Genomic DNA, 14,552 nt, shown 5'->3' with positions numbered 1-14,552 from the left:
TGCATTGTAAGTATTGGCCATACAATGCGAATGTACATGAGAAAAGGGGAATAATGTTTGAAAATTAAAATTTCAGTCCTGATAAGGGTAAAATGTATTTGGTATGCCCAAAATGGTATGCTACATTCAGAGCACAGGGATAAGGATCACCCTGACTTACACGCCCTGGGAAGACGATTGAAACCCCGCCTTGCATCAATGTTGCTAGTAACCTCTTCCTGGGGGGTCCTCTCTACTGTCATCTAACAATTACTTGGAGCAGCAGAAGACGACCTATGCTCAAATACTCATATGATATCAATTGCATTAATCCTACTTCTTGTTATCATTGTTGTATTTGTTATTTGCCTGCTTGATACTTAGGTTGGTAGGTATCTACATCTATTTATATAGCTGCTCAGGTCATTCTCTTTGCCCTTTCTGGGAGTCTGTGTCACCATTTCTGGGTACCTTCAGTGAGAGTTTGTGGTCTCTTCCTAGGTAGGACGCTTAAACGTTTATGTCGTAGCACCCAGTCTCATATACAACGTACCCCCACCCACTGCGCTCGTTGGTCCAAGTGCAAAAACGTAGAGGGGGTTACAGTATGGCTCTTAATTGTATCACTGTACTTTTTTCTGGCCTATTCTTTTCATATTGTTTGCCAGATAGACATCGTTGGGGGGAGGTGCATTGGAGATGAAAAATGGAAACCACAAACACTGTTCCAATGGGTTCCTGTCATGATCGAAAACTGGGGCAGTTTTCACTGGAAGGATGTAATGGGGTCATGAGCTACTGCTTCATTTCCGGGAGCCCTGCTTTCTAGGAAATCTTCCGTAAAGCAACTTGGCGCAGGCAGTCACTGTGAGCTCTCAAGCAAGAAATCTAACAATCTTGTTTTCATCCATTTAAGAACTAAAGTGTTTTGTTGTGCTGGAATATTGTTTGGCTCTGACAGGCAATGTCAGTCTCCATAGACTTCAGGAAGTTACCAGCCAAGAAAAAGTCTATACATATACTAATAAAACAATTATTAGTTGTTTTTTTACTTACTGCTGGACAGAGCTAGGCTAGCTGTTTCCCTTTGTTTGCACCCTTTATGCTATGCTAAGATAATGAGCCGATTGGTGGCCGGTCTGCTTTAGCTGACAAAAAGAGAGTTGCGTCAATCTTCTGCTGTCCACAAGAATGATTTCTGTTAAGGTATATATAATATAACAATATAAATGCAGTTCTTTTACCATTGATTTATTTATCAAATATTGTGAAATACAATGAAAAATTCCCATTACAATTTCCAATAAGGCAAGTTGATGTCTTGATGTCTAGGTTGTTTTGTTTTGCTGAAGCGTGTTTCCAGAGACCAAGTTCAAAATGAAGATTAGTTTTATTACTTTATTTGGGTCAAAGCCAGAATAAGGTGAGAGAAGCAGCATAATAAGTTTCACCTGAGGTGTGACTGTAACAATGGATTCAAATAGTTTGTCAAGCTTCAAGTTTATTGTGTATCTGGTATTCATTCAAGGTTAGGGATATTAAATAGTATTAAGAGATGTTTTTTCTTAAAGAGGATGTGTGTTCGTGTGTCGATATAAAAGAATAATCCATTTTGAATTCAGACCTATGACCACGTACAATAGACGGTAGTACATGTAGCACAACATGGCCGTTTTTTTTAGTGTAGATGAAATGGATTTCACAAACATACAACTTGGATCAACTAATAATTTGTACATTTTAATTGAAGTGATTGTATAAAACTTCAGCATTTATTGACGTACAGTAACACAAAGCAGCTGAAACATATAGTGGTCTCTTTAAAACAAAACAAAAAATAACACAAAAAGCCGATACAATAACTACAATGCTGCAATAGGAATAACAGCCGCAGCTCAAGTGCACAAAACAATGGCTTTGGTTTTTATTTATATATATATATATATATATTATAACATAATTTGTATTTTTCCATTGGTCCAGAGTACAGATTGTTCCCAGTGTCGTTGCCACCGAACCCCCCAGAGGACATCCTTTCTCTGCTGGACCATGTTCAGGATGAGCTGTCTTTGCACTGACTGAGCACCTCCTGCATCTTCTTCTGGATGTCCTCCACCCTCTTTGCCCACTTTTCCCGCACCTCGTCTTCGTCGTCCTCTGTAACAGCTGTGTAGGCCATGAGGGCGATGAGGCCCATGTGGAACAGGTGGGCGATGTGTGAACAGCGGCGCTCCATGATCTCGCGGTCGCCGTCGCAGCTGTCCAGGTACACCTTCAGCAGGGATCTTCCAAACAGCGATTTGGTACCCATGACACCGTTGTAGTACACATCCAGGCTCAGGTCGCTCTTGTCCCTCTCATAAATCTTCTCGAAGGCCTCCATGTGGCGCTGAGTGTTGTCCGGATCTTTCTTCACCTGTGCCACCATGTTGTTGAAGGCAGTGTACTGGTGCTTGATGTACTCCTCATACTTGCCGTATGTTTCGTTCACCTCGTCGATGCGGATCTTCCTCAGGCATTGCTGGTTCTTTTCTGAGATGCTCTCCAGTTTGGTGTTGATCGCCTGGAAGTCCTTGTCTAGAGCGTGGCCCTCCTCGTCAACCAGGCCCTTGCGAGCCACCCCGACCAGGGAGGAGACTATGCCAAAGATGGGGTCGATGGAGGAGGCGAAGGAGGACACCTTCTCCACGCAGCACAGCACCTTGGCTGCAGTTTTCTTGATCTTTTCTGCATCAGCCATCGCCGCTGCTGTCTTCTGCCACGTTAGGGTTCACACAAAGTGAGTCTGGAGGCTGGGAGAGATTAAAAAAAGACAGCACCATATGTTTTTAACTTCAGCTTCAGACCACAATCTAAGAGCTTTAACGAAAGGATTGACAGCCTCAAATGTTGTGTCTTTTTGCATGACCCTAAAAACTAAGCAACCTCTCAGGTTGCTGGTACTACAGCCCACATGTCACCAGCTGTTGCACATACGCCATATTGTAAAAAAGGTGTCATCTTACACTTTAATATTACTGGCAACAGGTCGCAATGAAGGCTTGTGTTGTCTACAGTGACACAAAGAGCTTTGACATGTGAGCAGAGGAGGAAGCTAGAGCTGGAAGTAATTAATACTTTCATGATTTATTAATCTTACTATTAATCAGAAAATGCTAAAATCAAAAACAAATATATTAGTTTAATATAAGAAAAGACGAGTAAATATTCACACCCAACATCGTGGAGTCAGTTAATTTGGGGAATTTAAGTTTTACAAAATAAGTCAAATGATTAATTGATCATCCAGAAGTTATATTAGTATATTAATCAACTAATGGAATTAGCTAAAGAGGAAACTTGTTCCACAGTGTTTTATGAATAAAGCCTACAGTTCAAAATGAAGCATTGTGCTTAAGGAAATCATTTTATGAAGCATTTAAGTGCAGTAGCACAGATTAATTATTTGAAACCTACTTCTAATTTCAGGGACCACAGCCCTAAAATTTAATTGTAAAGCATCTTTCTCATAGTTTGGGCATTAATCATCCTTGCCAATGCTGTCCTGCTGGAAAAATAACTCAGGGACAACAGTGGGTGTGTCTTTGTAGTAATACAAGAAAGACTGGAAATAAACAAATGGTTATGGGTCGTGACCTTTCATATGTCATCTTTAATAGTTTCGATAGCTTCTAGTGGCTATTTGGCATCTTTAACTTTAACTCAAGATGTGTTACTTTGTTTGTTTTTAAGCCTGTTTCTCTCATTTCCTGATTCCCAGCCACACACACACATATGAATCAACCATATTTTACGTTACATTTCATCAGTCCCAGCTGACTCTGGCTATCACGCAGGATTTAAACATCCTTCAGATCAAAGATTACAAAGCCCTGAGGCGACAGATGTTTACTCACCAGAGATGAAACTGTTGGTATCCCTCTGTTTACTCGAGCCGTCTGACTCTCCTTTCCACCATTTTCCTCCCTAGTCAAATAAGGACAGCCCCTTCCTTCCAAATAAGGGAGGAAACATGAGGAAGTGACTCATGTGGGCCCTGTGCTGATTGGATGAGGGGAGTTCCTCCAGATGCACTGCGGCTGCAAGCTCCACACACAGGCTGAAACCACAGGCAGTGAATAGAGTGTCCTTTTCACTGTGTTGGTTTAATTGTAGGTTCACATACCAACCAAACCGGACCAGATACCAGAGTAGTTATTAGTATATTTCTTTATAATCAAGAAACAGGAAAACTTTCACTATCACTGATACTGACTTTATGAAAATTACATTTCAAACAACTCATGAACCGTGCAAAGTTGGCAATATTCCTTCATTTGTGTCCAGTGTGATACATTTGTCTTTTAACAGGGATGCAAAGGATCAGTTTACCCAAATTACTAAATATATTTTTTCTCACTTATGTCAGCTGCTATTAAAACAAGCAGGTAACTTTGGTTCTATTTACCAGATTTTTGTAAAACAAGAGAGACTAGACCTGCTCTATAGGAAAAGTGTCCTGAGATAATTCCTTTTATGATTTGGTGCCATATAAATACAATTTAATTGTTCAACTGTTAAAGTTTTCATCGTGATTAAATAAAAATGTATCAGCAGTTACCTAAACACATAAATCACATAAATGCAGTGGAGTGCACTTACAATACGCTTTACAATTTGACTCTCATTGACTTACTTTGAAACTAAAATATCAATATATACAATGAACAAAATGATGCACTAAGTAGTTGCAACTCAAGTGCACAATAAGTAAAAAGCTTCCTGGCCACATGGTGTACAGATACAGCTTTTATGGCCATAGCCAGGATTACAGAAGTATTGAGATCAATAGTTCAAATTCCACAATCACACACCCCAAAAGAAATAATTCTGGTGGAGAAATATAAAATACATTATGTACTATAAAGTATTATAGTGCAATGTAAGTGCTCCCCCACAGATAATTCAAACCTCTGTGTCTTAGTATCTAGACAATAATCATAACAATCAGCTCTTAATGTATATTTTACATCAAAGTCAATCTACATCTGCTGCAGTAGTCAGAATTATGCAGTAATATAAGTAGTAATAGGTGTAAGCATGGCCTTTGTGTGACACTGGATTGTACAGTGTTGCGAGAAATATTGTGAACCGTTCCTGTTTCCTGTGTTTCTGCATAAATGTGACCTCTTGTGTACAATTTGCTGGTATGATTCAATGATTGCAAGCTGCCCTCGTCCCAGGGCAGCAAAGCAATCCCAAACCATGATCCTGCCACCACCGGATGAGGGTCTTATAATGGAGTGCAGAGTTCACATTCACCAGAGACTTTATAATATAAATGTTTAACATTTAAAAGTTTAATTCTTCAGCAAACTTCAGATGGGCAGCAATGTTCTTCTCAGACAGTAGTGACTTTCTCTTTGCTACTCTTTCTGCTGTGATTGCTTTCTCTCATCTCATTCGCTGTTTTATTCAGTGACCCACCTACTGAACACAGTTCTTCTTCAATGTTTGTCTGATGGTGGAACATTGACAGAGTAGATCCTGTAGATCCTCCTTACCTCGTTCCTCGTTACCCTAAGGTTCTTTGTGACCTGGAGAATTACATGCCTTGCTCTTGGAGTGACGACTGCTCCTGGGAAGAGTAACAATGGTGCTGAATTTCCTCCATTTTCTGCCTAACAGTGGATTGATGAAGGCCAACCTCTGTAGAAATAGTTTTGCGAGGCGCATCGATAGCTGACCTAGTTGAGCGTCCTTACTGCAGAGGCCCGGGTTCACAAACTTTCTATTGCCACTGTATATACTATAGTTTGCTCATTGATTGATGTATTTGTGAATAGGATATCTATTTTATTTACTCATTTACTCTTTGTTTGTCCACAATCTCCTGCGACTTCTCCTGGATGTCCTCCACACTCTTCTTCCAAATTTTGTCCATCATCATCATCATCAGCAGCAGCAGCAGCTCTGTTGGCTATGACTGTGGCAAAATAAGGTAAGTTGATTTATATTGTGCAATTCATACACGAAGGCAATTTAAAGTGTTTTACTTGATGTTTTGTACATGGAGGAATACTCAAACTTAAAGCCAGGATTTTAAAATGTATCACTTTGGCGCCATTTGGTGGAAGTATAAAGAATTACACTGTCACGCATCGCAGTACACAATCCTGCACACATGGCCACTCACATTATCTATATTATATTATGTCAGCTTCACAAGAGGCTTTTAGAACAAACAATTCAAATTAATTAACAGTATTGTTAATACAATTAGCTTTAAGCACACATAATTTTGCAGTATATTTTATTAGATATGTTGAACGTTTTCATTGTTCTGGTTAAAGTGAAGGAAACTGCTATTAGTTTCACCTTTATTCAACTAGCCAGATTTTTTGATAAAACAGCCGTAATTTCTATTCTTTTCACTCTGGGTGTATAATTTACAGCTAATCAAATATTATCCAGCAGGACAAGGACAAGTCTGTTATGTAATATTTGACTTCCCACATAGTGCAGATATGTGACAAATCTGTAAAACATCTGCTGAATTTTTCCATGGACCATACAAACACACTATGAGCGCAGATCCTCACTCTCTTTCAGTCCTCTGACGGGACTCTAACTATTTTGTGGGATGCTCTTCCAAAAATATGAATTTCAGGCTCATGCTTTTGTCTGAAAAGGCAACAGACCCAGGATGCCCTAATATAAGATCATCACATAGAGGACAAGAGCTTTTCTGATGACAAAATATAATATATCGATCCTCCTTGTTGGTATTCTCAGTGTTTCTGTTATTTCGTCCACCTTATATAATTGAATTAAAACTACATTTTAGAGAGCCAAACAAAAATTCTTCAGCATGGAAAAACATTTGTGTTGTATTTGTTACCTATATTCATTTTTTATATCTTAACTACAGGTTGTTGTTTTTTTTTTTGTTGTTTTTTTAAATTCTATTGAAATTCTTACTTTTGTATTGTCAATATTGGGCCTACTTTTAGGCTTTCACTAACTGATAAGAAAGCCTGTGGGAAAACATTCACGTGTCGCTGATACACATAGACCCTTAATACCATTGTAACTAAAACAAATCATTCCTGAGTGATTGTTGCTGAACATATTTTGTATTTTAAATAGTTTTAGCCTGTAACACTGAACCCAACTGGACTTTTAAAAGAAGTGGCCCTGTAACAGGAAGGTAAACATCAACGTGGACTCAAAGAAACCCTTTAACACGAGTTTGTCCAGCAGCCCAACACTAAATTCACAAACTCATAGGATGTTTTAATCCACGCCCCCTTGGCTTCGTTTTTGGATATTCTTTTATGTAACGAGGGACGTGATGAGATGAATACCCCTCGCACACAAACACATCCCTCTGCTCCCACCCCTGCTCTGTAACGTAGCGCTCAGCTGCTCCTCTATGGTATTTCCCACAATAACATCCCAGGTCGACACACTGACTCTGTCATTTTGTCTCTGACCCCTCCACTCCTCTCTCTCTCTCTCTCTCACTCTCTCTTTCTCTCTCTTTCTCCCTCTTTCTGCCCCCAGTCACCCGGACCCTGAGGACGAACACCTTCTGGTTTCAGGTATGAACCGCAGTGGAACGAGAGCAACACATCAACAGGTTTGACACAGCAGCAGTGGATGGTTTTGGTTCAGTTGTGGGATTAGAAAGGTTTAAGCCTGCCATTGAATTGGCCTGCTGGGGTGAGCTGAGGTCAACTTCAGCTCAGACCAGGATTGAATTGTTTCCACTGAGTGTTTAGTTTCTATATTTGCTGACATACTTTCACAAAGGGAACGCGTTTTTATTTTTTTTGGTAATGTGCAGGTACATGCTAGCCTGGTTGAGGGGAAATTAAGTTTGTTTTATTCTCAACAGATACTGAGTCCTAGCCACATTGTGATAAATGTACATTTCAGGCATTTTTCTTGAATTTAGTATCAAATAATCAGGAGTGCAGGGGTCAAAGCCATGACAGGAGCACCATAGACTATGTTATATTTATGTATCAGTGGAGGAAAGGGTATAACATCCTTTTTTTACAATACTTTGTCAGGTCATCATCAACATCTTAGTCAAATATTATCAGAATATTTAAAGATAATTGCGGATAAAGTACGGATGTACAGTATGTTTTGATTATTGCTGTCATTGTTCTGTTTACCAGTTTATTGATAGTTAATTCATAGATCTATTGTCCTTCCACTTGTTAATTATGTGATCATCTTATTGGTTGGTTTGTTATTCACGTAACATTTAACTGAATTCTGTCCTCAGTTGTATTTCTCATCATCAGAACTGATCAGACATGATGAAGATGTTAATGGAGCTGATGGTGCTGGTGGGGTGAGTAACACATTATTTTAACAGACTAAATAACATTGTATTTCTTTTCCTAATTTCCCATTTTGGGATTTTAATTCAATTGAATACAACTTTATTTATACCAAAGGCAGTTTTAAGCAGCAGCTTGTCACTGATGTTACCAAATACACACAACGAGAAAACACTGCTAAAACAAAGCTAAAGCAGTCAAAGGCTAGAAGCTTAAAACACATTATGTGAAATATAAATATCTAAATAAAAACTTAACTATACTATAAGCATAAAAAAGACTAATAATAAGAATAATTAAGAAGATGGATAGAAAGGGGAATAAAGGACTTAAATTAATAATTACTTTTACCGGCAGGTAAAGTAAAGCAACATTCAGATTAATAATGCACCATAATAACAGAGTACAAATGTATTAATTTGCATTCCCATTTTAGGTTTTATATCACATTATTATTTTAATTTTTATTTGAGTGATGATGAAGAAATCCAACAGTTAATACAAAGTGTATGACGGCTTAAAATATTAGACATAAAAAATGTATTTCCATCCTATTTTATTACATCATGAACAATAAGAACATCAAGAAAACCTGATGCATTCACTACAAAGACCTCTGACAAGTCTGCTTTATGTTTCAGACTCATTGGTTTGAGTCACGGTGCCATTCAGAGACCTGACTATGATGACACACCCAATCCGGAGTTCCTCAACCCGTCCTGGATGGCCAGCCTCCCTGATGATCAGCTGCTGTCTGAGGTCACCATGCCTGGGACCCACAACACCATGGCCCTGTACGGCGGTGTGTATGCTGAGTGCCAGACCTGGAACCTGGCCTCCCAGCTCAGAGCCGGCATCCGCTTCCTGGACATCCGTGTCCGTCACGTCAAAGGGAACCTCACCATCCATCACGGGGTGGCTTATCAACGGGCACACTTTGGCCACGTGCTGGAGGGTGTGGTTGACTTCCTTCAAGAGTACCCCAATGAGACAGTGCTTATGCGTCTAAGGGAGGAGTTCAGCGAGACGTATGACATCTACGGTGCTGTGGTAGACTACATTGATCGCTATGCTCACTGGGACATGCTGTGGCACAGCCGGCTCGTGCCAACCATGGCAGAGGCCCGAGGGAAACTCATCGTCCTGCAGGAGTTTTCTGGGCCAGACCTGGGGATGCGCTATGGTTCCCTGGACAAAGCCGATCACTGGAAGGTATGAAAGTGCCACTGATTGAACACACGCATCAAAACCAACTCCAGCTCACAGGTTGGTAGATGTTATAAAATGTTCCAGCTGAGTAGAGTAGTATATCTCTTTGAGCTTGATATGTTCATTACATCCTCCATCCAGCACATATAAACAAGCAGTGTTTAAAAGACCACAACTTACAGCTTGGTTATTGAATATGTCCGTCAAAGGGTTAGAATCATACACGTACACTTAAAATGGTATTAATTAATCCCTGGTGAACAGGACCAAAACACATAGCTGTTGGTGCCATTTATGTAAAAATGTATCCCTGTAGGTACCCACACTTCTGCACCTGGAGGAGAAATGGCAGAGCGTCTACGAGCACCTGGAGGCCGCACCTACAGGAAACATGGCCCAAATTTTCCTCACCTACAGCAGTGGAGCTGGTTTGTTTGCGTACCCCAGAGCAGTCGCTCAGCGCATCAATGCACAGCTGTATAACTACCTGAGGTCCAAGACGGACCTGAACCAGCGCCTTGGAATCGTTTGCATGGACTTCCCCGCTGCTCCTATTATTCAAATGATCATTGACTTCCAGCTAAAAAAGGTCATCAAGAGTCAGTCCTTTAACCTGGTGCCTACTAAGGCAAGTTTGAAAAATGCAATTTCTTCACTGGGAAAGAAGATGATCAAACATTAGGGAGAGAACAGTAAACTGGTCAGTGACAGTACAATCAATGAGAAATAGTATTTTATAATAGCACTTGTATTCAAATTCAGTAGTGAAGGGTAACCTTACAACTTTACTAATCAATAGTAATGATTGAACATGATTTAAATTATGCATTGGATGAAACTTTTCATTGTGTCACGAACAAAATACTGTGAACAAAATAAAATGTCACATAAAAATAAAATCAGATGGCAACATGTGAAAATAAACTAACATGGAAACTGCTGGAGTGTGTTTTAATTGCTGTTTTGATACATTTTGTGAATATACATCATCATTTGGAAACTATAATAAATCAAAAATTGCCAGGTTGACGGATATAAGCAGTCATGTATAATTGTCACAGGGATTGTCACCGGGTGGCAGTGGTACCGCAGAGACACTTGGCATCAAGTCGTGTTGGCACTGACATCCTGTTCTGGCTCGTTGGTGTGTGAGGTGGTGGCCAACTGCCTGTAGGGTGTCAAGTGTGTCAGCCTTTGCAACACAAACCCACTTCAACTGTCACACTACTCTTTCAAGACTTGCAGAACTTGAGCCATGTTTACGTGGTTTACTTGGGGAGTATGACTGTAGTGATGCCATTTGAGTCAGTTTGAAAATGAAACAGATGTTAAGAAGAACAAAGAACAAAAACTTCTGTAGCCTGCTCCTCATATCTGCTCGATGCTACATTAGCTGCTACAAGCATAACTTAATCTCCAACTGAACCATCAGTGGACAAGTTGCATTGTGGTAAATGTAGGCGGTTTTGACAAGGAAGAAGAATGCATGGAATTAAACAAACAATATCTCTGGATACTAAAACTGTCCCTCATGAGTCCAACAATGTAACACTGCTGAAACAGTTGAGAAGCCAACTTTTTTTTCTTTTGCAAGTCCCACAACTTTACGGAAGTGCAATACTGAAGTCCCCCTTTAAGGTGGGGCTGAGATCAGATTACAGCTGGGTTCCCCATCCGATGCCCCTCAGATTGTTTTCTTTAATGCTGCTGAAAGTGAGCAGTTTGGGCCATCGGGGCTATTTTAAAACTTTTAAAGAGGTCTCTTTTTTATTTTATCAATAATTCTTCATCTCTGGACGGCTTTGCACTATATTCATTTCCCTATTTAGATTTAGGATATTAATATAGCTAAAGAATGGTCAATGATGTTACCATTGTAAAACGGCAGCACTGTGTCGTATCTCAGTAAAACACACTTTCTAGAAACCATTTAAATACTGAATATAAGACTAAAATGTGTTTTGTTTTTATTCAGGCAAACAGAACATGTCATATTTTAACTTATGGTAGCTTTTTTTTTGTCCTGGTGCTGAAATTAAAGAAAAAGAAAAAGAAAGAAACTTATAAGCAGTCAACTGTCCAACTGCTCTACAGAAAATATTAGATGACACAATGTGTGATGACTTGGCAGCCTGTGAACGCTGCGCTGATGAGAGCTGATAAAACAATGTTTCCTGTCTGTGTAACTCCAAGTGCACCACATGGTCTTTTCTCTGCTGGAGTTCATCCATCAAGCCTCCGTGCAGCACAATGCAATCACATTATGATTTGCAAAACGTAAAAACTTCATAAACATGTGGTTTGCAAGAGAAAACGAGGGACACCATGTGACTGGTTTGTGGTTTAAAAAACACTTTGCACGCTGATTCAGATAAGGGAAATAGATTGTATCATTATTTCCTCCGAGTTGAACACAGAGAGCGTTGCGAAACAGTTGTTGAAATGCTTTGGCTCGAAACAACATGTCTTAACATCCTGACAAAACACCAAAGGATATTAACAAAGCTGAGACTGTTAGGAAGGGATTAGCGGGCAGTGAGTACTGGAAGAAGAAAAAGAAGGCTTTGAAGTGTCTCCGTTCAGAGCTGGACAGGTACAGTATTTAACATTGCTGCTCCTTCAGCCTGTTTATTTCTCTGTATAATTGTGACAAGACTCTTACTTTCTTCACTGCAGATATGGACGCACAGGTGGAATTCAGGCCTCAAAGCGCCGCGCTGATTTCAACAACAAGTTAGAAGTCTTTCCTCTATAATGTCTGTCTGCCTTATTTTATGTTTTACTGTTATACTGATCCTTGACCCTCTCTCTCTTCCTCTCTTGTAGTTGTGGTGAATATTATTTGGTGGATGGTTATGATTGCAGCCATATATCTGGGTGGGTTTACTTCAGTTTGATCACAAAATATTTGACAGCAAGCACCATCTTTTTTATAACCCCCATGTTAATATTTGTTTTTTTTATTCTGGATACCTCCATCGTAGGGGCTACACATCTAGGCAGTTGTCCACTACAGCCCAACATCCCCATCTACCTGATAGTGCTGGGAGCGGGCAGCATCGTCTCTCTGTGTATGACCTACACCAGGAGCATAATGAAGGATGGATGTATCTACATCTTGACCTCGGTCTGCACAGCCTTCCTGCACATCCTCAGTTTCTGCTGGTTCATCGCAGGTGGGAGAAAATGTCTGACAGATGTGTTGTTTATACCAAGATAAATGTAGACTTTACATTCTTGTAAGTATTCAGGCTGTACTTTTACCTGGGTGCTGTACCTTATTACAACTTTGAGGTATTTCCATTTCAAACTATATACTACAATTCAAAAACACGTACAATGCTTCGTTTAAAGTGACAGAAAACTTGGGTTTGAATTTTTAAGTATTTCTCTGGATCGTTTGGATTTGAAGGTGAGCTTTCAGGGTCTTTCAAGTTAAAATAAAACAAAAAACATATTTTTTTAACATTTAACGCTCAAACAGTTGAGTGTGTAGTTTGATCAGATTTGGTTGACGGTGACCAAACAAACCACCGACCGTCATCAGATTCTGATTGAAATGTTGCTGAAACCTGATTGGTGCTCGGAAGTATGTGCTCCAGCAGCACAGGCAGAAATTAACTGTATAACTGTATGTTATTATGTGTTCATGTTGGATCACCATCACTGAAGTAGATTGAGAAAAAATTGTTTACAGTTTTAGTGTGAAATGTTCTGAAATGTTCCCCTGTAGGTACCGTCTGGGTTTATCCTATATATCCTCCCAACTACACACCTGGAGCCGCTCCGTACTGCCAGAAGACAACCTACCTGTTCGCCTTCGTTGTCACCACCCTTGTGTGGGCCACTATGGCTCTCATGTTTGTCTGCGGTTTTTGCTTCAGTCTAGTGACCTGCTGTACGACTGTAACTGCAAGACACAGACTGATACCCAGCCGCAGTAGTTTCTATGGTGCGGTGAGTGACGAACCCACTGCCGGTGATGTGTGATTTAAAGGTCCAGTGTGTAACATTTAGGAGGATCTATTGGCAGGAATAGAATAATATATTAATAGATATGTTTTCATTAGTGTGAAATCACCTGAATGTTACTTTAGAATAAGTTGTTTTTATCTACAGACACCACGGGTCGCTTTCCGTGGAGACAGCCATGTTGAACCGACATGTTTCTACAGTAGCTCAGAACAGACAAACCAAACACTGACTCTAGATAAGACCTCATGTTCACAGCCTGTTCTCATTCCCAGGTTGTCAAATACAACGCAAGTGGTGTTCAGTTAGTTGAAATCTGCAACTTCACCACTAGATGCCTCTAAATCCTACACACTGGTCTTTCAAATAACACACAAATCTAAAGCTACAAATCAGAAAATATGCACATTTTACTAGTCTCATTCTTCGCTTCCACCTTTGTTCATGTCTCCAAATGTCTCCAAACCATGACAATGGTTTTAGGAGTGAAAGTTTTGACTGAAATTTTGACTGATCCTGCTGCTGAGGGTTATTTTTATTATATGTGCTAGTTTTGATACAGTATTTCTAAATGTTGTTGGCAGCTACAAGTAAAAGTACTGAAACAGCAGCTCTTAAAACAAAATTTTCTTCCTGCAATCTTCCTGTAAACGCTTGAACAAATGTGCCTTACTTCACTTGAGACATAAGTAACATTTTTGCAACATTTTGATGAAGTTTTCTGTCCAGTTTAATTCAATATTACTTGGAGGGCCACCGTTGTCAAAACCTATAAGACCTGCTAAAAAAACATCACATCACTTTCACATAACTGCACTGTCACATCACATGCTTCCTGTTGACACCCAGAAACAAACAGATAACATTTGTGCCAACACAAGATAAATTGTTAGATAATCTGGTGGCAGTTAATGTTGATTCAGTATTGAAATGGAAAATAAATTGTTATTTGTATTGTTTTTTTATATTCTACTCTGCTGTGTGTGTGTGTGTGAGTGTGTGTGTGTGTGTGTGTGAGTGTGAGTGTGAGTGTGAGTGTGTGTGTGAGTGTGTGTG

At 39.7% G+C, this 14,552-nt stretch overlaps 3 protein-coding genes across 4 annotated transcripts; 2 read left to right on the top strand and 1 right to left on the bottom strand.

The window, feature by feature from the left end:
- Positions 1–1,918: 1,918 nt before the first annotated feature.
- rpz2 (rapunzel 2) lies at positions 1,919–3,966 on the bottom strand. The gene is made up of 2 exons (XM_035682020.1): positions 3,876–3,966; positions 1,919–2,771 (listed from the first exon to the last, which is right to left on the bottom strand). The coding sequence occupies exon 2, from the start codon at positions 2,717–2,719 to the stop codon at positions 2,033–2,035; it is 687 nt and encodes a 228-aa protein (XP_035537913.1). The 5' UTR covers positions 2,720–2,771; positions 3,876–3,966; the 3' UTR covers positions 1,919–2,032.
- A 3,382-nt stretch (positions 3,967–7,348) lies between these two features.
- si:dkey-266f7.9 (uncharacterized protein LOC100006223 homolog) lies at positions 7,349–10,463 on the top strand. Of its 2 annotated transcripts, none has more exons than XM_035681846.1 (4): positions 7,349–7,562; positions 8,277–8,326; positions 8,957–9,527; positions 9,841–10,206. In XM_035681846.1, exons 2-4 carry the CDS (start codon positions 8,289–8,291, stop codon positions 10,204–10,206), a joined length of 975 nt encoding a protein of 324 aa, XP_035537739.1. In that variant the 5' UTR covers positions 7,349–7,562; positions 8,277–8,288. The 2 variants fall into 2 exon arrangements, with proteins under 2 accessions (XP_035537739.1, XP_035537738.1); XM_035681845.1 differs by having other exon boundaries at positions 7,351–7,562; positions 8,258–8,326; positions 9,841–10,463.
- Positions 10,464–11,899: 1,436 nt separating this feature from the next.
- Positions 11,900–14,344, top strand: LOC118342322 (transmembrane protein 272-like). Its single transcript, XM_035680813.1, has 5 exons — positions 11,900–12,117; positions 12,201–12,257; positions 12,351–12,401; positions 12,509–12,700; positions 13,258–14,344. The coding sequence occupies exons 2-5, from the start codon at positions 12,203–12,205 to the stop codon at positions 13,512–13,514; spliced, it is 555 nt and encodes a 184-aa protein (XP_035536706.1). The 5' UTR covers positions 11,900–12,117; positions 12,201–12,202; the 3' UTR covers positions 13,515–14,344.
- Positions 14,345–14,552: the final 208 nt, after the last annotated feature.

Source organism: Morone saxatilis, unplaced genomic scaffold (assembly GCF_004916995.1).
Source record: "Morone saxatilis isolate NCDOM2014 unplaced genomic scaffold, NCSU_SB_2.0 Contig9, whole genome shotgun sequence".
Classification (NCBI taxonomy): Eukaryota; Metazoa; Chordata; class Actinopteri; family Moronidae; genus Morone; species Morone saxatilis.
Note: the sequence above shows the minus strand (reverse complement) of the source record. Positions and strands in the feature narration are given on the sequence as shown.

What these genes read in the sequence shown, in the direction of transcription:
- LOC118342322 (XM_035680813.1), top strand. Translation starts at nt 12,203, where the DNA reads ATGGACGCACAGGTGGAATTCAGGCCTCAAAGCGCCGCGCTGATTTCA. An exon ending in CGCGCTGATTTCAACAACAA is followed by an intron (nt 12,258 to 12,350) that starts GTTAGAAGTCTT and finishes CCTCTCTTGTAG; the next exon opens with TTGTGGTGAATATTATTTGG. An exon ending in GATTGCAGCCATATATCTGG is followed by an intron (nt 12,402 to 12,508) that starts GTGGGTTTACTT and finishes CCTCCATCGTAG; the next exon opens with GGGCTACACATCTAGGCAGT.
- rpz2 (XM_035682020.1), bottom strand. Translation starts at nt 2,719, where the DNA reads ATGGCTGATGCAGAAAAGATCAAGAAAACTGCAGCCAAGGTGCTGTGC.
- si:dkey-266f7.9 (XM_035681845.1), top strand. Translation starts at nt 8,289, where the DNA reads ATGATGAAGATGTTAATGGAGCTGATGGTGCTGGTGGG. An exon ending in GAGCTGATGGTGCTGGTGGG is followed by an intron (nt 8,327 to 8,956) that starts GTGAGTAACACA and finishes TTTATGTTTCAG; the next exon opens with ACTCATTGGTTTGAGTCACG. An exon ending in ACAAAGCCGATCACTGGAAG is followed by an intron (nt 9,528 to 9,840) that starts GTATGAAAGTGC and finishes GTATCCCTGTAG; the next exon opens with GTACCCACACTTCTGCACCT.